General features: G+C 40.1%; 1 protein-coding gene across 2 annotated transcripts; it reads right to left on the bottom strand.

Moving 5' to 3' along the window:
• Positions 1 to 1,297: 1,297 nt before the first annotated feature.
• On the bottom strand, positions 1,298 to 17,309 carry ALDH7A1 (aldehyde dehydrogenase 7 family member A1). 2 transcript variants are annotated; one of them, XM_030467752.1, is made up of 18 exons: positions 17,122 to 17,309; positions 16,902 to 16,955; positions 15,971 to 16,036; positions 14,747 to 14,827; positions 12,832 to 12,955; positions 12,146 to 12,278; positions 11,488 to 11,532; positions 10,399 to 10,476; positions 9,434 to 9,531; positions 8,402 to 8,443; positions 7,192 to 7,286; positions 6,279 to 6,363; positions 5,566 to 5,672; positions 4,725 to 4,841; positions 4,255 to 4,352; positions 4,018 to 4,091; positions 2,982 to 3,057; positions 1,698 to 2,205 (listed from the first exon to the last, which is right to left on the bottom strand). In XM_030467752.1, exons 1-18 carry the CDS (start codon positions 17,293 to 17,295, stop codon positions 2,151 to 2,153), a joined length of 1,602 nt encoding a protein of 533 aa, XP_030323612.1. In that variant the 5' UTR covers positions 17,296 to 17,309; the 3' UTR covers positions 1,698 to 2,150. The 2 variants fall into 2 exon arrangements, with proteins under 2 accessions (XP_030323613.1, XP_030323612.1); XM_030467753.1 differs by lacking the exons at positions 2,982 to 3,057; positions 4,018 to 4,091 and having other exon boundaries at positions 1,298 to 1,866; positions 4,336 to 4,352; positions 17,122 to 17,307.
• Between the last annotated feature and the right edge of the window lie 6,629 nt (positions 17,310 to 23,938).

Below are 23,938 nucleotides of genomic sequence, written 5' to 3'. Positions count from 1 at the left end.
GGATCAGGAACAGTGTGGCCAACAGGTCCAAGGAAGTGATTCTGCCCCCATACTCAGCACTGGTGAGGCCACACCTTGAGTCCTGTGTCCAGTTCTGGGCCCCTCAGTTTAGGAAGGATATTGAGGTGCTGGAGCAGGTCCAAAGGAGGGCAACCAGGCTGGTGAAGGGATTCGAGCACAGATCCTATGAGGAGAGGCTGAGGGAACAGGGGCTGTTCAGCCTGGAGAAGAGGAGGCTCAGAGGAGACCTTATCACTCTCTACAACTACCTGAAAGGAGGCTGGAGCCAGGTGGGGGTTGGTCTCTTTTCCCAGGCAACTATCAGCAAGACAAGAGGGCACAGTCTCAAGTTGTGCCGGGGGAGGTTTAGGTTGGACATTAGAAAGAATTTCTTTACCGAGAGGGTGATCAGGCATTGGAATGGGCTGCCCAGGGAAGTAGTGGATTCTCCTTCCCTGGAGATATTTAAAAAGAGATTGGATGTGGCACTCAGTGCCATGGTCTAGTAACCACAGCGGTAGTGGTTCAAGGGTTGGACTTGATGATCTCTGAGGTCTCTTCCAACCCAGACAATTCCATGATTCTATGAATAAGCAGCAAAAAGGAAAAAGGGAAGTAATTGAATTAATTTTTCATTGTTGATACAATTTCATAGTGCCATCCAGTGCTACAAAACAGTATCAAAGAACATACCTTCTATTAAATTTTGCTATTTTTTTAGAATTAAATTTGGAAATTGGACTGTCTCTTTGCCCTCTACAAGGTAGTGATCTACCTGTATGCTTAGGGGATTTTGGTTCTTTTCTCTGTACAAATACACAACATTCTTTCATGAAATCTGTTAAATGGCCAAGCACAAAGTCCCACAGGAGAAGAGTTCACCTGGCTGGCAGAGACTCAGGCAAAAAAACCCCAAACAAGTCTTGGTTGCATCCTGGCTGTAGAAAATGAAAATACTTTCTGCAATGCAAATGTAAATTTTAAAACACTTATCTATTTTAAAATGTGTAAATAATGTGAAAGAAGACCAGCTAGTATTGTTGAATGTTAGACCTTTAACACAATTTGGATGACGCTACTTTTACAGTCTTTTGCTGTCAAAATAAACCAAAAGCCAAATCGAAGCCCTAGAATCTCAGAGGCTGGAGAAATTTGGTACATTAGATTGAGAGGGAAAGAAATCTCCTCCAGAAACAGTACATTAAAACCCTCACAAGTTGCTCTGTGGAAAGCTATAATGAGCCTAGTGGCACCATGCCTTTTCTCATCCTGGAATATGAGCAAGGCTTCTAAATCAGCTGTTGATGGCTGAAGTCTTCCATGGCCAGAAGAACCCCCTGTCTACAGTGAAACACAGAACTTGTCTTTCCCTGAAAAATTCCTACTGGAAAAGTATTGCATCCTGGATGACTCTTTTTCTTCAGCTGTCTTGATGGCAGAGTGTCACAAGGGCTGTAACAACCTGAATTGGCTGTGACTCCTTTCAGCTTTAACAGGAGGTTCCAAGAGACTGGAGCAGCCACTGGTCTCACCCCATATCTCCCAACACACCAATGAAAGTCTCCTTCCTGAAGGACAGGCAGGAAAACTAAAGTAGTCCTTTTGAGCTCAGTGATCCTTCTCCCAGCTATCAGCTCAGTGTGTGAAAATGGACAGTCAGCTTGATTTTCCTGCTCCAAAACAACAGAGAAAAACCTAGAAGCCCAAGGTTCTCATAAACGTAGCTTTATTTACGTATTGAAAATTAGCTGTATACTGCCCATCCCTCATAGCACCAGGTTATCTGTAGGAAACAGAGCACATGGTTTGAATTGTAGACCTACTAGCTGGATACCAGTGAATGTAGGGAGGCCAGGGATACAGGCAGCATGGATGCTGAAGTACAGGGATAAGGCAACAGGTGATTATCCAGGCTGACTGAATCCATGTTGGCTACTTTCCTTCCTCCCAAAGACAACATATTTCTGAAGACTAAAGTAGTAGCTTCATACATTGAAAGTAAAGCAATTTTAGAGTAGCTGATTTTTTTATAGAATTAGTATCTTCGTCGTAGGTAAGTTTAGACAATTAATTTCTATCCCCATAAGGTTTAGAAGGTACTTGGTTCTGAAATGCTAGGAGAGTTCCGGGCATGGGAATTCATAAGGCTGTTACTGAAACTTGATTCCTTGAGCCAAAGGTAAATCCTTGCTGTAGTTGATTGTGCTGGAAAAGAAACAAGTTATTCAGAGACCAGACTTGATCACAGATTATGTAGTACATTTCCTATGTAAAAGACTTCTGACCTGTCACACACACACTGAAGTCTTTTGTCAGCAGTTTGTCTGTCTGAAGTTACTAACTGACTTAACTCTGGTTTTCAGTTCCTCAACATTGGCCAATATTCCCCATTAACTGTTCACTGATAGCTCAAAGAGAAAGTGAAGTATCATTCACTGCAAGATTTCTTATTAGGGCACCATCCAATACAGAAAAATGAGGATGGGATTTCTTGAATTCAAAAGCCCTTAGATAGAAACCAAAGTTATCACAGGTAAAGGCTAGGGAGGCCATCAGAGAGTGGGAATGGTCAACCACTACAGCCTGGCAGGGGGTTCACAGATAGAAACCTAACAGGTGGCTAGATCACCCACCACTGGCAATGGTGACCCCCCCACTCTTGTTGCCCCTTCAAGTATTTCCAGACAAGTTTCAGTAATTTCACTTTACCTCAGTTTAAAAACAGGCAAGAGGGAGAAAAAAAAATTTCTTCCATTTGAGGAACACTGAGTAAAGAAAGATCCATCTCTAAACCTTTCAAATCATCTTCCACTAGAAACACAGGTATAAATTCTTGTGTGGTGAAACAAGAATTACACTCACACACGGTTACCTCACATTTAGTGATGACAACCTCCTGTAGGCAAGGATTTATACACCTTGAACTTTCACAAGTTTATCTCGAATTCACAAATATTTAGCATATTAAGAGGCTGTCTTACCAAGTAGACCGTCTCATATACAGTTTCCATGAATCACTTCCAGATTCTCTTCCCCCACCAGTGTGCTTTTCGCCACCTGTAGGAAAAAGATTATAAAGGAGAACTTGAAGTTTCTCTAGAGCATGGAAATGTGGACTAATGCCAGAATGCAAGGCATTTTATAAAAAGCTCATGGAAAAAACTATTTCTTTGCCTTTGCTCTATAGCTATAATTATTACCAGAATATCATCGCATACAACTCACACAGCTATCTCTCTCCTTATGCTTGATCCAAAAAGCATCTGCTTGAATTAAAAGTCTCATCATGCTGGCACCAGAGGACCTTGTTTTAAAGATACTTTGTTTTAATGTGAGAGAGTACAAGAAAAAAGCCATGGTTCTTGTACTGCTTAAATGGCAAGGTCAGTATTTCTTCTTCCATCCCCCCACTTCCTTCAAAATATACAAAAAGAGACAAATAAAGCCCAAAATGCATTTAAAGACTTTTTTGCAAAAATCCTCTATGCAGTAATTTTTACATACACATGCAAACACACACAAACACTCTCAAGCCTGTTTTAATTAAAATTATTTTAAACATTTTTCCTTTCAGCAACATCTCTAAACATATTTAGAACATGCTTTTGAATTACATGCCTTGGTGGGGAGGAAGGCAGGGGGAATTATATTGGAGTAGGGGGAAATAGATATGGAGTATTTAAAAACCAAATACAGATACTTGTAAAAGCTGAAATCCAACTACCTCTCATCAACTTTATACTAAAGCGGTATAATTCAAAATTGACTTCACTGATTTCTTCAGATCTAGTAATTTAAATGGATTTATTAAAACCTTGAAAAATAAGACGAGGAGACCTAAATTATACTAGTTTTACAGCCACAATGCATTATTTATTCTCCTGATGAGTCATTAGGAAAAAAAAAGTCTCACCAAGTTTAAAAAAAAAATGAAGCCTGAAGAAAATATAGTCTCCAGACCTGATGCTAGAGGATTTAATCATTCTAAGGATACAGGAAAATGCATAGGTAACATACCAAAAGCACCTCCAATCTCAGCCCCGCTGGTTGGGATGTTGACATTCACAATGCCACAGTCAGATCCCTTGGGCCTACAGATGAAGATAAGACACATTTACTCCTCAGGACCAAGAAAGGCTCCTTTCTTGAAATGAGAGCTATAAAATGCACAACTAGCAATGTGCATAGGTATACAAAATACACAAAAGACTGATCTCATGCTTCAGGAAGTTAGAAAAATAGTTTAAATCATACCCAAGCCAGCGAAAAATTCTCCCCAAATCCTTTGTAAAGATACTGCTGGAAAGACCTTGCTTTACTTCATTATTCCAGGCAAAAACCTCTTCTTCCTCCTAAAAGAAGAATGTGACAATGGTTAAGCCATGACCATTCAAAGCAAAGAAGTTACAGAGAAGTACTGCTCAAAAAAAAAAAAAAAAAGTATAATGATAATATAATGCAAATATAATGAATGCCACTAGGCAAACACACAGGGAACAAAAATCTATTACTGTGCAGACCCTCATCTTAACTCCCATGCCCATCATAGAAAATGCATAAATGTAGATGCACAGTGAGATAAACTATCACAGTCCCACAGTGCATCCCACCACTTCTTCAAGTGCTGGGACAACTACAGAAATATGATACACATCTGAAATGTCTCTCCTCACTCTTCTGTCAGCATCCCTGACAACTGAATAAACTTCCCATTGTAATTTTACCTTAAATTTCAGCACATACAGTATGGGGGCAAATGTCTCGGTGTGAACAATAGGTGCATTATGAGGAAGGTCAGTCACAATGGTTGGTTCAACATAGTTTCCAGGGCGATGTATAACCTTTAAAACACAGAAGAAAAGAGTAAGTTCAAATCTGCTAACTACTAGTGTAGGAAGGGAATCCTTTAAGCTCTGATTCCTATAGTTGTGCCTATCAATGAGAAATAGGTCAGGTCATCTTAGTAGATAACTTAAATTTTACTCATTTAAGTAATAAAAATACAGAAGCATAAGTTCCATCTACTAAGCAGCTGATCAAATAGCGGATGACAAAAAACACTTTCTCCCACTTTTAAGCTTTTTATTAAGCTATTGGAACTTTAAAGGTATTAGGAACAAAGAAGGTGCCAGTGGCAGACAATGACTACCAAAACATTAAGTCTATGAGAACTAAATATGCCATATGATGAATATGTGCTACAACCTCTCTTGAAACCAGCATTTCCTGAAGTTTTATACTAGGAATCCAAGGACAAACCAGCAATTTTTCCATTATGTGTTTCATAATCACCATTTACATGGCTATTTTTATTTTCACCATCACTTGCAACTAAAGAGTAATGCAAGGAACAGCCAAAAGCTCTTAGCTGTACCTTGGAGGAGAAGGTAGCTTCCAGGTAGACCCATTTCTATGCTGAAGACAAGACTGCAATTCACACATTCTCAGACTAACTTCACATCCAGTAATGGCTAACAGGACAAACTTGGTACAGTCTTGGCCTAAGACACTATATTATTTTTCTTTTCCTAGAGCACTAAATTCAGCAGGGAGAATGTAAGTCACCTTTCCACCATAGACCACAGAGCCACCCTGTTGTTTTGCTTGTTCCACTGCATCAAGGAACATTTTCACTGCTTCTTTGGTATGAAGAGGCCCATAGAGAGTGTCAGCTAAAAATAAAAGATCCGAAGACATACTTTCAGCAAAACTATAGTTTGCAAATGATCTTTCAGTGCCATAGAATCAGAGAATCATCATGGTTGGAAAGAACCTTCAAGATCATTGAGTACAACCATCCATCCTACACCATCGTAACCCCTAAACCATTTTCTTAAGTGCCCCATCTACTCATTTTTTTAACACTCCCAGGGAAAGCAACTGCACCACCTCCCTGGGCAACCTGCCTTCACTGAACTGCCCCTCACACAACTTGAACCTATGTCCTCTTTTCCTATTGCTAGTCACTAGGGACAATATATTTTTGAAGTAATTATTTAAGCTGTCCAAGATGAGCAGAATTAGCAGGATTCTTCATCTCCCTTTCAGAGTTTGTATTCTAAATGAAACCAGTTATCTCTGCTCCCTGGAGCAAATTAGCAATGGCTCAAAAGTAGCTTTGACCTTTAACCCATGTATGAGGGTTGGAACTAGGTGATCTTTGAAGTCCCTTCCAACCCAGCCCATTCTATGATAATGATAAACTCTTTGGGATTTAAACAGGATAAAACAATTGGAAACTTGTCTCCAAAACCCGGGAGTTGGAAATAGCTACTTACAATCCCATGGATCACCAACGCGGACCTGGGCATAGGCCTTACAAAGCTTTGCCACCACTTCATCATGGATGTTTTCATGGAGGAACTAAACAAAATGTGATAAGAAGTTGTCAGACAGCTCAGCCTATGTAACTATCTCCAAAGTATGACTCCACTTCAAAGAGGGCTGAATGAAGAGTGGAGATAGTGTTGCTCACACTCAGCAAATCTCATAAACACACAAGCAAGGCCTTTACACATAAAACCCCATAAAATGAAGATTTAAAATCTTCATCATGAAGATTTAAAAGAAGCAAAGAAACAAGAACCCCACCTTTAATTTTACCTCAGATAAATAGTATCAATGTGCTTTGTAAACTCCATTTTAGTGTTTTAAGACAAATACTGAAGTGACTTTTATTGCTATAATTTAAGCAATCATTGCCCTTCTTATACACCCAAAATTAATCTGCATAAATTCTGATGAAGTTGAACGAAACAATTCTGAAAAGACTATGCAGACAAAGGCTGAAACTGTAACACATTAGAATTGTTGAAAATTATAGATGATAAAGAAAGCAACACCCACACCCTTGCTTCATTGAAAGCTAAGCCCTGCAAAAAACTTGTAGCAGGCACAAGCAAAGAAGCTCTGACAATGAAAACAGAGAAATACAGAAAATACTGTAAGCTTTATTTGCTTGAGTTTTAGCATCAGGTACATTGAGGAACACAAAGAAACTCTTTAGAGCTAGATGTATAGTAGAATGAGTCTTATTTTTTCCATCATACTGATTTTTGACAAAGTAAAATGTGTTTCAAAGATTATTTCCTGTTCTCCATAATACTAGGAATTGTTAGGCATTTTCTGAGCTAATTTGGAATTAATTAAAAATTCAGAACTACCCAAACCAGACACTACGCATTTACTCACCAGCCTTCTAGCTGTTGTGCACCTCTGACCTGCTGTTCCAACAGCAGCAAATAGAGCAGATGGGATGACTAGGCTCAGATCTGCATCTTCAAACACTTAAAAATTAAAACATCAGCATGTTATTGAAGTGAACAGGTACTCTGCACAACTTAAGACACCGAACAATATAATAAATTAACAAATTATTCAAGAAGCATTAGGAACAGTTGCACTAGGGTAACACTACAAGATACACATAAACATCTCAAAACTGCTATTACTCAGATACCTGGAATTAGACACACACAATTGCACATAAATCTTGGTCTGAAAAAGCATTGCTCAGCTTACACAGTCCCACAGAATGCTCCAATTATCCAAAATAACTATTAAATTTAGCACCAAGTCAAGCCAAACAATGTTTCTGCCATCATTCAAAGCCAAACCCTGAAAAAAGAAGGACTTTCATACGAAAAAGGAAACAATTTTCTAAGTATAAAGCAAGCTTTTGCTACAGGTTGCAAAGCAGCACAGCAAAAAAATACCTCCTCAAGTGTAGTTTTCAAAAGTGCCTAATACTAGAGACAGGCAATTACATTTACTCATAATATAAAAAAGGGAAAACAGAAGGCTACAACACAATGGGAGAAAAATATAAGTATTTTTCTAGCTTCTATTTTCTTTCTGGCACATTGCTCAGCTTCAGTGTATTTATGTTACGATTACCTGGCAACTTTATCATACCCTAAGCTACTTAAAACTGTAAAACGTGCTACTGAAATAAATACCTGCATGCTTTGCTTTCAAGCATCAAGCATTCAAGCATGTGCCTTAAACTTTATATATATGTGCTTATACTGTCAAATGCTAAAAGCATGGTGTTCACAAGATCAGAACTATAATAAAATATATGTATTTAGCATTACTGAAAAACCCCATTATTGAAGGAAGTTTCTGGCTTTTCATATTCCTTTCTTCACTTTGACAGTGACATAAATAAGAGCTTGAACTTTCTTTTTATGTTTCAAACACTACACCTCTGCAACACTGAAGACAGAAAAAAAATCAAACATTCTACTATGTATTTTCTAAACCCCCAGTGGGGGGAGGGGAAAAAAAAAAAAAAAAAAGAAAAAGAAAAAAAGAAGAAAAGGAGTCAACTCACTACAAACATCCATACACTAAAATCCAAGTATCATCTACAGGACTACATTTCTACGTTGCATATTACCAATAATGGCATTGTTTCCTCCAAGTTCCAGCAGGCTTCGACCTAACAAAAACACACAAAACAATTTATGTCATTCACATGCGTATTCACTGCACATCATTCAATAAGCTAACCTCTAACTGGGCCAAGTTCCATTAAACACAATTTTCTGGATGGACAAGTTTTAGGTATCATAGTCAACTAATCACTCTAGCCAAAGCAGAAAATTACACCATAGACAGTACATCTGTCTCATATTGTGAATAAAGACACCTGGAGATTAGTTACAGCAGGAATAATTTTTTTTAAATATGCAAAAATAGCATTGGTAAGGAAAATATGAAAATCAGAAGTTGCAGCATAAATAGTATGAGGCAGAAAAAGAAGAGCAGGAGGTACTATGAAAATCAAAATGCATACATAAAATTTAACCAGGTTTATCAATTTCTCTAGCAAGTGTTTTATCCCAAATTTTAGAGACGGAATCCTCCTCTCCTTCTGGATGAATGTTTGCTATATGTTCTAATTTTTTTTAAGCACCTATGAACTTCAAATGAAAAAAATAGAAAATCCTGTTCACAGTGGGTTTGTTTAAAAAAAAAAAAGATTAGAGTCCAGCCATTATGCACACACTCATGCCTGTACATTTTAAGTATTTGGAACAAAAACAACACCCCAAAAATCTTAACTTTTCTCCTGTATTTATGAGGAGGAAAAAGCAAGAGGGAACTTCTCTGTGAACAAGCTGTCAAAAGACCATAAGCCCAGGCTGTTCATCTTGACAATTTCCATGTAGTTACATTCACAGCACCCCCAACTGAGTTAACTGTAGAACCATGGATTTGTGCATACACTGGAAAAAAGCTGACTTGTGAAAGAGCTAATTGAAAAATAGTGTCTAGTCCTATGCAGTTTCAACACGCTATTTCACCAAGATAAAAAAAAAGGTAATATAAGAGGTAAGTGAAACAAGCTGGTACTTTAAAATCCTATGGGACTCCCCTGCCTCTCCCAGACACGGAAAGAAATGAAGTAAAGAACTCACATACTCACCAAACCTCTCCTGAACCATGAGAGCTACCTGCTTGCCCACTTTCGTGCTGCCAGTGAAGGACAAGAGGTCCATTCTTTCATCTCTTGCCATTGCTGTTCTACACAACAGGAGACATAACACCATGTCCAGATAGCTGTAGGACAGACAGCTGGAAAAGCTGCATTCACGTTCCAGCTTCAACCAGTAAGATCTTTTTAAATCCTTGAAAATTTCAGGTAAGTGACTCGGCAGATGGCAGGAAAGGTACCACTTAGTCCAAAATAAAAGGAACGAGGTTGTTCCCCTCCCCCTTTTCAGACCATAAAAACATCACCTGTACTAATTTTGAAATTGACTCTAAAGTACATAGAGAGCTCAGCTCCAACTGTTATAAAAAAAAAAAAAAAAAAAAAAAAAGCACCAAAACCAATTGTTTTTTTTTATGTTTACCATCTGTTTTGCCTTCTCTTGAAACACTCAAAAGATACATATAAATACACATTTATACTGAGAATTTGCATGTTGTTATAATCAAAGAAAAAATTTGATTGGTACTGCTTCCAAGCACGGGTATGCATCTCTACCCAAGTGTGGAGTCCTATGTGAGCGTAGATAATGAGGAAGTATTCTCTTCCACATGCAGTCCAAAAGACAATGAGCCAGAAACAGAAATCTCTTAAGAACATGATGAGTGGAATTTAATACTTGATGTATTTTTTGGTGTAAGCATATGCAAAGTAGAATATGAACTTAGTCATGTCTCTTTGTTAAATACCTAGGAACATGTTTGTTAGCAGCTGATCTCATAGCCACAAGTAGAAACACACACTACATTTCCAGCATGGCCAGAGTTTCAGACTGAATAAAATTGAATAAAATTATGACAACAGGTACATGCTGGGAGCTCCTGAAGATCAGAATAACCTTAAAAGAAGCACCTCAAAGAATGTTCCTCAACACACAAATCACAAGAAATGTTACCTACCCAATGTCTGCTCCACCACAAACCAAGGAACAGATTGCTCCAGGCACTTTGTTATTCTCCAAGACTTGGGCAATTATCCTAGTACCAGAGATAAAAATAATCCTGAGATTTCTGACAGGTGCATATAATAGACAATAATTTATTACAAGCATCTGACCACACTCATGAAAAAGGTACAAATTTTTAAGAAGCAGCAGTCTTGCAGTCAATTAACATGCAATTTGCACAATGAATAACACATTTCTCTCATCAAGGACTTACTTCAGTGTTACAGTCACAGCTGACATAGAAGTAAGACTCTAAAATATATTCATTATGCTTCCACACAGCTGGCACTGGCAAGCATTATTAAATCGGTGTGTAAAAACCTTGGCCATACCCTCTTTCACTATTAAAAGAGGGTTTTTTATTAAAAGAGAACAGCCATTCAGGTAACTTCATGGAGCTGCATAAAACACCCCTAAGGAGCTTGGGGTCACTGTTCTCAGGATTTAATACTAAGGCTACAATATTTACTAGTTACTTATTTAAAGAGGTCTAGTTATATTCAGCATTTGAAAAATAAATGTTGTTCATATCACACAACAGGTAAGTATTTAAAATGCTAATATAGTAAGCAAAGTAACAATAAACCTGGAATTAAGTATCACTATGTCGTCCACTCTTTGGAGACCTTCTTTTTACCAAGGATGAGTTTTGAAACCTTGAAACACATGCTAAGGTGTTACTAAGTTTGGATAATAACAATTGTGCAAAGGCATCTTCAAGATGGAGTTTTACACAGCCAGGCAAAAGAATTTGCTAAGAAACTGGGTGCTGATATTAGGCCGAGACTCCCAAACAAAAGGGATTCTGAAACACAACCATGTGACTGAGGGAAGCTGAACTTCAAAAGGGATTCTGAAACACAACCATGTGACTGAGGGAAGCTGAACTTCACAAGCAGCTCATCTTTGACAAGGAAGCATACTCTACTTCAGCAGAAGCACACCGCTAGGAGAAAACAGTTCCTCTGACCACTAAGCACTACTTCAAGCAGCAAATAATTTCTTTAAAAGCAAAACAGAAGGCTGAGAAAACAGGACTCACTTTGTAACAGCAACACTAATGAGGGATGTTGTAGGAGCACCCTTCCTAAAAAGAACAGCAACCAAAAAAAAAAAAAATAAAGCACATCATTTTCTTTACAGTTCTTCGAGAATAAAAAATAATTAAAATATGCAATTTTTAAGGTATCTCAAATATAGCATCTGTTGGCTAAGCTGGCTTTCGGGTGCATGGTAAGACAGGAATTCAAGTATTTCTTTCCACAGCTAAGCATTCAGAGCTTCTTCCGAAATCCATGAGAACAAGAGCTATGCCACACATTTGAGTGAGGCAGGTAAATGAAAGCAAAGCAGAAGCAGGGACAGGAAGTAAAGCTACTCATTTAGATTCTCAATTTGAGCTGTACCAATTCTGAAAATGCTGCTTGCCACCACTGCTTCAAGACCTCAACCTGTTCTTTATTAACAGGCAATGTGACTAAGCCCTGGGTAGGTCTGATTCTAAACAACACATAGAAGTTTACCACAAAATGAAACAAAGCTCTTTGACTGCAAGTGAACCTCAAAATTGACAGAAATTAAGCCTACATGTAATAAAATCAAATATACAGAAAGACCAGCCATTTCATAATCATTCCATGCCTGAGATAACTGCTTTTAATTTTAAAATACTGTTATCATGTTGGAGATCTGTATCTTACCAGAGGCAAGCATTTCCACAGATCATTGCAATTGCGCTGTTCCACCCGTAAACCGCCACAGGGAAGTTGAAGGCTGTGATGATTCCTACCAAGCCAACAGGATTCCACTGCTCTATAAGGGCATGGCCAGGTCCTGAAACCAAACACACAATGTGATGCAATTAGCATCCTTTTGATTTTATTTTTTTTTAAAAAAAAGAAATCACATGAGCAAGGGCTTTAGTGCCACTCTTCTGTCCACCAGAGTTTGTGGGACAGAGCTGTATACCTCCCCTGCAGCTGAATGGAGCAAGTTTTTACCTTTTACCATTTTTACTATTCAGTTAACAACATGGTGATTCTTTGCTTATCATTAACTGACAAAAAGCTCTCTAATTTCTAAGCACCCTGATGAGTTCCTTCTAGCACCTTCATTAACAAAGAAATCTAAGAGACACTAATGCTTCAAAGAGAAGAGAGAAAATCTGTTGCCTCTTGCTCTATGCCACAGGCTAGACGCTTCATAAGGTGCCACTACTGCCCACCAGCACATCTATTCCCAGAGACCACAGTCTGAAATAAAGTATGGTAGATTTTGCTGCACTACACCACTGTATATTTAACAACTTCACCTCTTCCTTTGTGCAAAAAAGTAAAGCAACACAAAACAAAACACAACATACACACACATATACACACGTACTTACTTTCTGAGGGCAAAATAGGTCCACCAATCATTCGGGACAAACCAACAGCATAGTCACAGACATCAACATACTCCTGCACTTCCCCAACACCCTCAACAAAAATCTTCCCCATTTCCAAAGAGACCTGAAAAAATTAAGAGCAAAAAAATATTCCTTTTTAAAAAACTCCCTTCCATTAGCAAGGCATTTCATCTGTCACTTATGACAGGCATCTCTCTACCCCAAGCAAGACTTAATACACATTTTTTAATTAGAAGAGACCCATCTCTTCCTGAATTATTCAGTGTAAAGACAAAAACAACAGACAACTAGAAAGGAGTCACATTTCCATATAACAGCGGAAAATCAGAGCAGGAAATTGAAGAACAAAGTAAATTTAAAATAATTACTGAAAGAAAAATCCAACTGTAATATGGCTTATGGATTTAGATCAATGAAACCCTATATTTTCACCAGGACGTTTGCACATTTGGTGGACCAGGAACAGAATAAACTGGAACAAGGGATGACTCTGCTCCAGCAACACAAAACAGTAAAATGATTTTCAAAAGCTAGCTACTAATTTTATTTCATCTCAAAGCCTAGAGAGACTCCAATTTCATACACTGCTGAAAAGGGCTATATATTTTTAGTATTTCCACTGGTCAGTTCTAAGATATGTTCCTCTGTTGGAAGACGTTAAGACATCCACAGCAGATACATAGATTAACAAGGAGAGTAAGTTGGTATTTGAAGACATTTTTCTCCACATGTGAGAAAATTCCCTAACTTGGTAATACTCTATTACCTGTGTGTCCCTTTCATTAATGACATTAATGACTGGACTGACATAAGATTTTATTTGCCATTTAAAAGTTTAAACTAGGGTGGCTGAATGAATTTATATGATGCTGTGGTCATCTCAAGATAGAAGGAACAGCCAGTGACCAGAACTGGAGGGGCATCAGACATAATCAGAGTGTTTCTTAATGCAGTGGAGACACATCTGGACACTTGGACACTGGAGACACAGGCTGGACATTTTCAGTGGCACATGAAAAGGTGAGTTGACATATCATTCCCTTTTACATATCCTGAAGTCAGAAACAGTCCTAACACCAGGATACCTGCTGTGCAGGTTCATTCTCTCCTATAAGAGCCAAGTAAGTTAATAATCTGTTTGGGAAACTAGAAAAATGCTCTGGCATATAAACACTCTAATTCCACAACAGAAACTGCTGAGAAGACAACATCAAAAGAAACAGCAAAGTTCTGTAGGTTAACAATAAAGGCGTGACTACACATGGAGTTACTCACACACAGCTGTTCCTGAACAGCTGCACATACAGGCAAGCCCTGGAAAAGCAAAGCAGCAACATGCCTACTTGTCTTCTTATTTTTCCCTAGCAACTAGCAAGTGTTTTAAAGGAGCAACCCTGCAACCAGTGTGTCCCACACAGCACAGCAAGAAGGTCCTATTAAGACCATCTCACCTTCTTAAGCCTTGTAATTCCATGTGTCAGTTCTCAAAATCCTGCAGATCAACCAGAAAGAGCTAAAGGTTAAAGCTCTGTTTTAGAGGAAGCTCCTTTCCAAGACACTTTCAGAATCAGAGTGCCCTATTTGACAGGCAAGTGAGACAACAGCAAGGCAGCAGTTCTAATACACCTCTTGGCCAGAGTACAGGCTCAGAACAAACTACACTTTCTTCTTCTCCTGTTACATATTATCATTTTCAAGTGTAGAATGTAGCTTTTTTCCTTTTTCTAACTTTAAATTTTTATAGACAAGTTACCATATCTAACAGCATTTTAACATTTATTAAATTCAGTATTGCAGAGAGGTATGCTGCAAAAAAGAAAAACAGTTTCAACACACACCCTTCCACTTCCCCATGTCCCTCTTAAAGCTAAGCTGCTTATTACAAACACCTTACCAGGCTTCCCAGAGCTTTGATTTTTTGTCTCAGGGCATCACCAATCTGTCGCACTATTTCTCCACGCTTCGGTGCAGGGATCTAGAGAAACCAAAAGAAAACAGAAGAATCTATGTGAAATTGAGCATCTATGACTTCCCCTGCATACATACTGGTACTTTTCTACCCCTGCAGCACAAAATCAATGATTGCTGAGCTTTTCCCCTGTTTTTCCATGGCACTGCTAGTCATCAATTTTTATCACCCACACTGCTTTACAAGAAGCTAAGAAACTGCTTCCTGTCTCACACAAACTCTTAAAAAAAATAATAATAAAATCACACACCAGGAACAAACAACTTGGAGATAAGGTTTTAGAGCATTTGATCATTTCATTATTTTTTATCCATGAGACTGCTTTTATATTATTTTCAAGCACGTTAGGAGCTGGTGTGCACTCACCAACATTACATTCACAAATTATAACGTGCTAATATATCCTGAGGAAGATGGAGAAACTGTTGTACTACACTATACACCTACACTACTACTAGTGTATAAAATGCAGAACACCCAATACTTTAAGAAATTCAGGTTTCAGCTTACATCAAAAAAATAGCAGGTAAGTATAAAAACAAAACCTTGCATGATGGCAAGAAAATAGACAGTCGCTCAGCACAGCTTGTACAGGAGCACTGAGGACTACAGTTTGCTATGGAAAAACAATCTACTGTCTAACACAGCCACCTAATGCCGAAGTTTTGGAATAACATCACAGTTTTGTGAAACACCAGCACAGCTAGCGAACAAAAAATATCCCTTTCAAAAGCAGGAGTCTTCCTCACCCCGTGAGAAAAAGATTATCACTGCAGGCTGAGTATCCAAAAATTCTGCAGAGTTTTCATGGGAGAAAGCATGGGGCAACACAAAGTTAACACAGGTGCAGGTGGATCATTTGGTAGCTACAAAGTTTCTGTACCTCAACAGACCTGTTGGCAATGGCTTACAGGCAAAAGCTTGGGTAAATTTCCCAGGGTTTTCAAAACCAAACATTTTCCAAGAGCCAATATCCTCATCCTTGTACTTCAATGGTGATATGCACAAGCTGTCTGTTTCCTGAGGTCCTCCTGGAAGCTTTTTGCTTTAATGCAACATACACAATATGAACATCTTTTTACACCTCCACCTGACAGGGCAATTTAATAGCCTTTACCTGCTGCAGGAGCTACAAAACTCTTAACTTACATCAGCCCAGACCTTCCACGCCTCTTTAGCCTTCTTTACGGTTTCTTCATAATCCTCCAAACTGGCCTAAATGAAGAAGCATGTCAAAGAGAAAGTTAGAAATATCAAACCCCAAAACAAATGCTATAGAAAAGCTTCAGCATCCAACTCAAGACATCTCCAGTGAATAGTACTGTATTGCAGAGTACCACTTTCACACTAAGTTTATATCCTGCCCATCATTTGGTCCCAAGGTGGCTTGTTGAACTGCTTGAAGCTACTGCCGAGGAAAAGCATATATGCTCTCTAAACAAAAAAACACATGAGCAGAAATTTTCCTTCATATGACAGGATTCTCCATAAAAATAGTGATAAGGGAAGCACTCATCATACATTCATATATTTTATTTTGGGTACTACTATTAATACTAAATGAATGAGGCCATGAGGTCACCGGGCACTGAAAGCTATATACGGATGCTCACATCGGAAAGCAGCAGGTTAGCTCCATAGCACTATTCTCAAGCTACCAGCTCTCCCAAATTCACCGGGACAATGCCACGTTGCTCTCCCTCGCTCACTTCCCTCCCTCTCCCGGCCACCCAGCTCGGCTCAGCAGCCGCCATCCACTATCCAACCCTGCTATGCAACTCCCTCTGGAAACGAACGAGAACGGGAAGATGACGCTTTCGCTCTTCCCATCACCACTTCCCAGTGCAGGGAGGAGGAAAAAAAACAAAACAAAACAAAACAAAACAAAACAAAACAAAACAAAACAAAACAAAACCACCCACGACCCAGCCGGTTTCTCATACCTAAGGAGCCCCAGGTTCCTTTCCATCCGCCCGCTGCCCCGCGCCCCCGGGCCCCGCCGCCATCCTCCCACCCCGCGGTAGCGCCTCGTCCCGCGGCCGCCCCCCTCCCCCCAGCAGCTCCACGCCCGGGCACTCACCTGCCGGACACGGGCGATGGGCTCGTTGTTGGCGGGGCAGAGGGTCGTCACCACCTGGGGCAGGAGGAGGCGATGAGCGGCGGGGCCGCGCCCGACCCTTCCCCAGCGGAGAGGGACCGGGCCCCAGCGCCCCGCCGAGCCCCAGGGTCCCTCCGTCCTCCCGCCCCACACCCAGGCCCCGTCTCCCGCGAGTCCGCTCCCCCCCGCAAGCCGCCCGCACCTGGCCGCCGCCACCCCAGCGCCCATTGTAGACGCCCGGGTTCTCCTCCTGCAGGCCCAGCTCCTTCAGCCAGGCGTAGCGCGGCTGGTTAACCAGCAGGGTGGACATGGCTGCTGCCCGGACCCCGGCCCGCAGCGGCAGTAACGCGGCAGCACCGAAGGGAAACCCCAGCATGGCCGTCGGCAATGCCCGTCCTGCCTCCGCCCGCAGCCCATTGGTGAGGGCGCGGCACCGCCCCTGCCCTGCCCTGCCCTGCCCGCACCCGGACCGGACCCGACACGGCCCGGACCCGGACCAGGACCGTGCCTGTGGTTTCCTGACTGCCCCCTGCTCTCCCCTGCCTGCCCCTGCCTCCTGGCTGTCCCCAGCTTCCCAGCTCACAGCCCCCACCTCTCCAGAGTGCCATAGTTTATTTTCTGATTTCCACAGCCACGCACCTTTGCTGTGAATTGCGTTGACTGTACGTAATTTGATGTTTAAAAAAAAACAAAAAAACAAAAAACAAAACAAAACAAAAGCAAACAAACAAACACACAAAACAAAACAAAAACAAAACAAAACAAAAAAAAACCTACTACAAACCACCAACCAAAAACGGCTGTTCGGGAAATTTTGTCAAATAAAAAGCTTTTTTGTTTTGTATGGTACGAAAAGTTTGCTATTATGAAAGTAGCCTGGCAAGGATTGAGAGCTGCAGATGTTGTTGCCACTTGTATGAGGAAAGTGGGCTTGGATGTTACAAAACTTGTACCAAAGAGGCAAAAATCTTTTTTTGGCTAATATATAAGGAAACTTGAGCAAAAGCAAACCAAACAAGAAATTAGTACATCTGAAATATAAAACTCCTCTTTTCAGTAGGAGAATAAAATCCTACATGTATCCTGAGAACAAACCACTACGGGAGAAGAGCAGTGCAGGTTTCCTGCCCTTGTTTTGACACAGTGTTTGTACAACCTTGACCTTCAGAAGCCATCCGACATATGGTGTGGTAGATAATTCCCTGGAGAATGTTCATTGGTCAGCTGGAAAACAGGTTTCCATCCCACCTCGACTGGAAAGGGCTTGTGATCCAGTGACCCAGAAGTGTGAAGCCTCCCTTCAGCTATTCTGTCTCCTGATGACTGCTGCAAACCTTCTCAGAAGGTTTATTTCATATGGAGATGAAATACATAGATGAAGTAAGCTCCATCTGGTTGCATAGAGTGCTGCACCTGGTGAAGCTGGAACTGGAGCAGCTCCATGTGTACGTCAGGGAGAAGAGCCTGCAACGAGAGCACCCTTTCTACTTAATTGGATTGTGGATTCCCAACTTTGGACACTTTTAAGATGCAGCCTGGCAGGGTGCTCAGCCATCTTGTGCAGGCTGGGCTTTACCAAGAAAAGTTGGGCCAGATGACCCTTGAAGTCCCTTCCAATCTGATATTCTATGATAACTGAAGCCTTTGTGGCTGTATCTGTCCTTGTACAGCATTCTCCAGCACAATAAGACAGCCGGAGAATGGGAGCCCAAAGCTTTGTGTTTGAAACCATGCGGACACCCATTGGAGATCACAACCTTTTTTGGCTGTAGTACTCTCCACAAAGATCTTCCTCATTAAGTCTGTCCCTGGCACTTCCCAGAAGGAATGGAGAGATATAATCCAGTGCAAGGACACACACTTTCTCTTGGTGTTAAATACCAAGGTTGTGAACCCACTGCCTCAAGAATATCAAGGACATGAAGGCATCCATGAGCCCTAATAGAGCCCTAAAAGCCTTCCTGGAGCCTTCATCCTTCACCCCTAGCCAAGGACACTGACTGAAGTTCAGCCCTGGGCTTCTGGTGCCTCCTGCCATGACCCAGCCACAGTCATGCCTCTGCTTGGACATCAATGTGCTGAGCCAGGCCTGGACCAGGGGTCTCCTGGCCTCTGCCCATCCTCATGGGATCTGCTCGCAGCTGCTGGATTCTGATTTGATGTCTGACCTGCCTTGTCACTGCCACACCACCTCATGATCCAGGCTGAGGCTTTGGCTGGTGAAGCCCTCTCCTGCTCTCTGCTCTCCATGCCCCAGGGTGGCCTGTGCTGCTCCCTGGAGGAGGAGGTACAACTGGCTTAGGCCAGTGGGCTTTGGGAGGTGACATTTTCTAATGCATTGCAGAATCTTGTCCAGGCATTCACCTTTATTTTTTTTTCCTTTTATATACATAAAGACACATATATGGTGAAAGGGGTACTTCACAATAGCATAACTACAAGAAGTCTGCAACCCATGCATTGGGTTCTAGCATAAAAGGGGGACATGCAAATGTTAAGGGCTGTGCCTGAGACATAGGTGAGGTGGTTACTGATCCTAGCTCCTTCACAAACTTACTCAGTCAAGGGAGCATTTCTATCAGCCTTGACTACACACAGCTATTGCTAGAGTAATAGGTTAAGATGCAAAGAAAATCAAAACCTTGGCACTGTGCCCAGCTCAACTCTGTTCATCATTGTGCTCCAGGACATCCAAGCCCTCCAAATTGTCACTGTTGTAGGTGGTTCCACAGTCCATTCAGGGGTGACATGGGGCAGACTCATCTGCACAGCATTAGTGATCAGATACACAGAATTAGCTGGGTTAATTGCCTTGACTTTCAGCCATGCACTGTACTAAAGATGTGATCAGACCTGCTTAGCATGCGGCCCAAGCTTTATTTCTTCCTGCCATGCTCAAGTCCACATCTACATGGGAAGACTGTGCAATATGGTAGTGGAAAGAGGCTGGAAGGGAAGTAGTTTGGTCATGCTCTGGTCATAAGCCAGACAGAGAATCCTATGTAGTTGTTCTTCTGGGTACTGGATTAGCTCCAGTGCTCTTCAGATGTAGCCATTCCTTGCTCTGTGTTTCATTTCCTCCCTTGAAGGAAAAGGTACTTCTCACTTCAAAGGATAACCCAGGGCATGTTGGCTGCCTGAATACAGTGAAGGTGAAGGTTAAATGTCAAATGTCCATGTTAAAAAGAGAAGATCCCAGAGCTCTCACCACAATGTGAAGTTTGAGTTGATTCAGCCTAGTAAAAGAAATTTAGACAAATGGAGTGGGAATGAACATGGCAAAAGCTCCAAAAAATTTGCTTAAAACTTTCCCAGCTGTCACATACATTTGCATCATAACGTGGCCTTGCCCCAGAGCAGCAGGCTTCTCTGTCATGTTTACAGAACAACTTTCTCAACTCATTTTCAGAAGGAATAGTGAATTTTTCCCAGTGAAAAGAACTGTGGGGATTCTTGCAGTGAAAACACTGAGTTAAAGCTACAGGGGGTAAATGAATCACAGATTTTTTTCTTGACCTGAAATGTTTCAAATAAGTGCTCTTCACCTCTGTAGCACATTTTAAAGTGCTGTATTTACTCTGCACTGAAGGTGGTCACACTTGTGAATCACTTGAATCACAAGAGACAGAAAGATATGGTTTCATAGACTATAAAGGCAGGAAATGGTTTGAGATATTAAAAAAAAATCCAAAACTGGAAGTACCTTGTTATGTGAACAGTACAACATGGAATTTAGTACACATACAAACAGACTTCACATATTTACCTTCAAGTGATCATGTAACAGGAAATAGTTCACTATCTGATTTTGGTCAGCAATGATTTAATACAAAAAGATATCAGCAGATTTTGAATTTTGTTTTTTCTTTTGATGCTTTCTGGTTTAGAAAATATTTTCTGGTATATATGTTTTTTATTTTTCACTTCTCCATTCATGCAGTTCCTAATGTAAGATGTTAAGGCCAAGCACTGAAGTTGCAAGAAAAAAACAGTTTGTAAAAAAATGCAAGGAAACTAACTTCTTTTAATTTCTTTTGTATTTCTGTTCTTGCAATAGAAAAGCATAAATCAGAGCTTTTACTGCCACAGAGAGCAGGACAGTAAAATACAATTAACTATGAGAGAGCTGAAGCACAGGGAGTTCTTCAGACCCTGCTGGAAACTTTAAGGTTTGCAGATCTAGAAACTGTGCCAAGGAATATAAAATGTTTTATCATTTTCCCCGTAAGATCATATCTCCTACTTATAAAATAACAAAGTTAATATTGGTTTCCTAATAACACTATGTGCTTTGGTATATCAGTACAAGTGTTACATTACAGGTTGACTGTCAGCCTGCCAGTCATTCCTGGGACACAGCAGCTGTTAGAGGGCACAACACCCAGCCAGGGCATGGGGAATGGAGCCAAACAGCTGGCCTTGCTGGAAGGTTTCATGGTTAAATTCTCTGTTGTCTACCAAAGTCTCAGCATTGCTTTGGCAGAGAAGGGGTGTTCATAATATTTTATTTATGTTAATTCTTTTTCATGTCCCAGGAACAGATCTTAGGCTTTTATGTTCTATTTTTTATTGAAGGAACAGGGTCTCACTTTATTTCTTGTTTACTTTGTTGTAAAATAATATGTAGAATCTTTGAAGCCTTTACATACATCAAATACCAATGAAAATTCCATCTAAAGTTCACAAATTGAGTAGCAGAAGACCTAAACTGTTTATTTTACATGTAGAGAACCAGACTAAGTGCTAGATTATCAAAGGGAAGGATTAAAATTCCAGGATATCCCCACTGCCACCTCTTTTTTTTGTACTGTGTTGTGTAAGGGAGGCCAAAACAACTAATGGATTACCATTGAAAGCAACAACTTTTTTTTTTCCCTCACAAATTAGCTTGCTCTTACATCTTTTGGCTTCCTACACAGCAATATGTGACAGCTTTGAAGAAACTTAACTCTGTGGGGCAGCAGGGCAGTGCAGGGATGCCAGAGCCCCTTTGTCAAGGTTTCAGTTGCAGTACTATTATTCTACCCATTCACTGTGAGAGCTGGTGGTGACAAATCAGTGTACCTCTGACTTTTTCATTGTCTAGGCTGCTCTTCATCTAATTACATCTAATTTGGCTTCCTATTTCAGACAAATATCATTTTCAACCTAGGGCAACATTGATGTGCGGATTAGATAACTGGTGTCCTTTACATAGTTCTCTATGTATGCATGTGATAAGAGAGAAAGTTTCATTTAGAAAATTTAGCAGGAACTGGTTTTCCCCATCCACCTTTTTCTCTTAGTCTGGAATTTTTTGAGATTTTTAACTGCCTCTTTTGTTATAAAAGCAATCAAATTACATCTTGCAAACAGCAATTAAGAGAGGTTAAATAAAATCTATGGAACTCTGTCCTGGGGTGATTTCTGGAGAATGATCAAAATATGAAAGTCTTCATGTCACTGCCTGGCAACTGCATGTGCATGAAGAGGAACAGGCATCAGGGGAATGGAAAGCCACTGCAAAAGAGCTTAAGGCTAAGGCCTAAGTTTGAATTTACTAGGTATGTAGGTCCCCTGGGATGTTAGTTCCCCTTACTGCATATATGTCTTGGGGAGAGTCTCATAAAAAGAAATGTCTCTCAGGCTCCTTAGAACATAACAGTGCTGCAGCCTTTGTTGGCTACTTCAAGAAGGGGACTCGTGTAAGTCATTTGTTGCAAGTAGTCCCTGCACGTCTGTTAAACGTAACAGCAGCAAGTGCAGATCTGCTCAAATTGTTAAATCCTGAAAATATACATGGAAGATTTCTACTTCAGGATGATGCATTCATGTAGTAAGTAAGAGTAGGCATTTATGTAACTTTTTTTTTTCTTTTAATCTGAGACAAAATAAGATGTTATGGTTTGTTTTTATTTGGTTTTAAACAAATAGACTTTTAAAAGTGTTTTACTCACATCAAGGTTTAATGGTTTTAACACCCAACTACTTGTATTCTTCCAGATCAAGACTGACTTAAGAAACATCCCAAATGCACTGCCTTGCCTTTCCATAAGAGGAAGTTGTCAGCAAGAGCTATGTGGTTTATCAAAACATTAATATATGAGAATGAGCTACTCTGTCTCCCTGATTATACGAGGTCTCAGCTGTGACTAAATTAGGCAACTATAACTACATTGCTAGCAAACTCATTGCTTTCAATTATTTAAAGCTGGCTGTATGCAGTTACTGCAACAAACCTCTATTGCACTTTCTCTTTTGTGGTTTTCTCAGGTTAAAGAGGAAACAATGTAATGAAAGAACTTCTGAGACATAGTAGGGCTAGGTGTATCATAAGAATTCAGGAAAATAATATTTCCTCTTAGTGCCTGAAAAATCATTATATATCAAATAATATATTGATTGCATTTGTTCTGCAAGAAGTTCTAAAAGGTTCTGTGTCAAATTTTACTTTGTTCCTTTTTCTCTTTGGTGGTTTTTGTTTGTTTGTTCAGGAAAGAAAGATTGCCATAGAATCATATAAATAAAATCAAAACTTTCCCTATTTTTATAATCTATAAGCTCTTGCTGGAGTAGGAAAGCCAAGATGACATTCACAGAGCATGTATTGGCTCTTTGGGCTTGGCAATATTACTCTCCTATAGAATTAGAAATTAACAAAAGCAATTAAACTTTGGTATATGACAATTCATGACTGATATAATATCATTAGATCTCCACTAACCCAAAGGGATAGCCCATTTCCCACCACCACCATCAATGAAAGACTGGACCCAAAACTATGCTTTAAAAAAAATTATTAATGAACAGGAGGGCATCATTACTGTTAGGTATAGCAGTCCATAAATGTAAAGATTAATAGCGTCATGTAAGAGTAACCTGAATCATCATTTTGAGTAAATTGAATGTAATCAGAATGGATACAGACCCTGGGATATATATATTTCTTGCAAGTACATATATGTGTAAAAGCAAAATCTGGTTTTTTTCATTATTTCCGATGAGACTTTCATCATGACCTAAGGGACCTAGGTGTATCT

Source organism: Calypte anna, chromosome Z (assembly GCF_003957555.1).
Source record: "Calypte anna isolate BGI_N300 chromosome Z, bCalAnn1_v1.p, whole genome shotgun sequence".
NCBI classification, from domain to species: Eukaryota; Metazoa; Chordata; class Aves; order Apodiformes; family Trochilidae; genus Calypte; species Calypte anna.
This window is presented reverse-complemented; position numbering and strand designations above follow the sequence as displayed.

Excerpts from the sequence above, each read along its gene's own strand:
- ALDH7A1 (XM_030467752.1), bottom strand. The coding sequence starts at position 17,295 with ATGCTGGGGTTTCCCTTCGGTGCTGCCGCGTTACTGCCGCTGCGGGCC. Across the intron at positions 16,037-16,901 it reads CCATCGCCCGTGTCCGGCAG|GCCAGTTTGGAGGATTATGA; the intron begins GTGAGTGCCCGG and ends TTCTTCATTTAG. Across the intron at positions 10,477-11,487 it reads ATTAGTGTTGCTGTTACAAA|GATAATTGCCCAAGTCTTGG; the intron begins GTGAGTCCTGTT and ends CTCTGGTACTAG.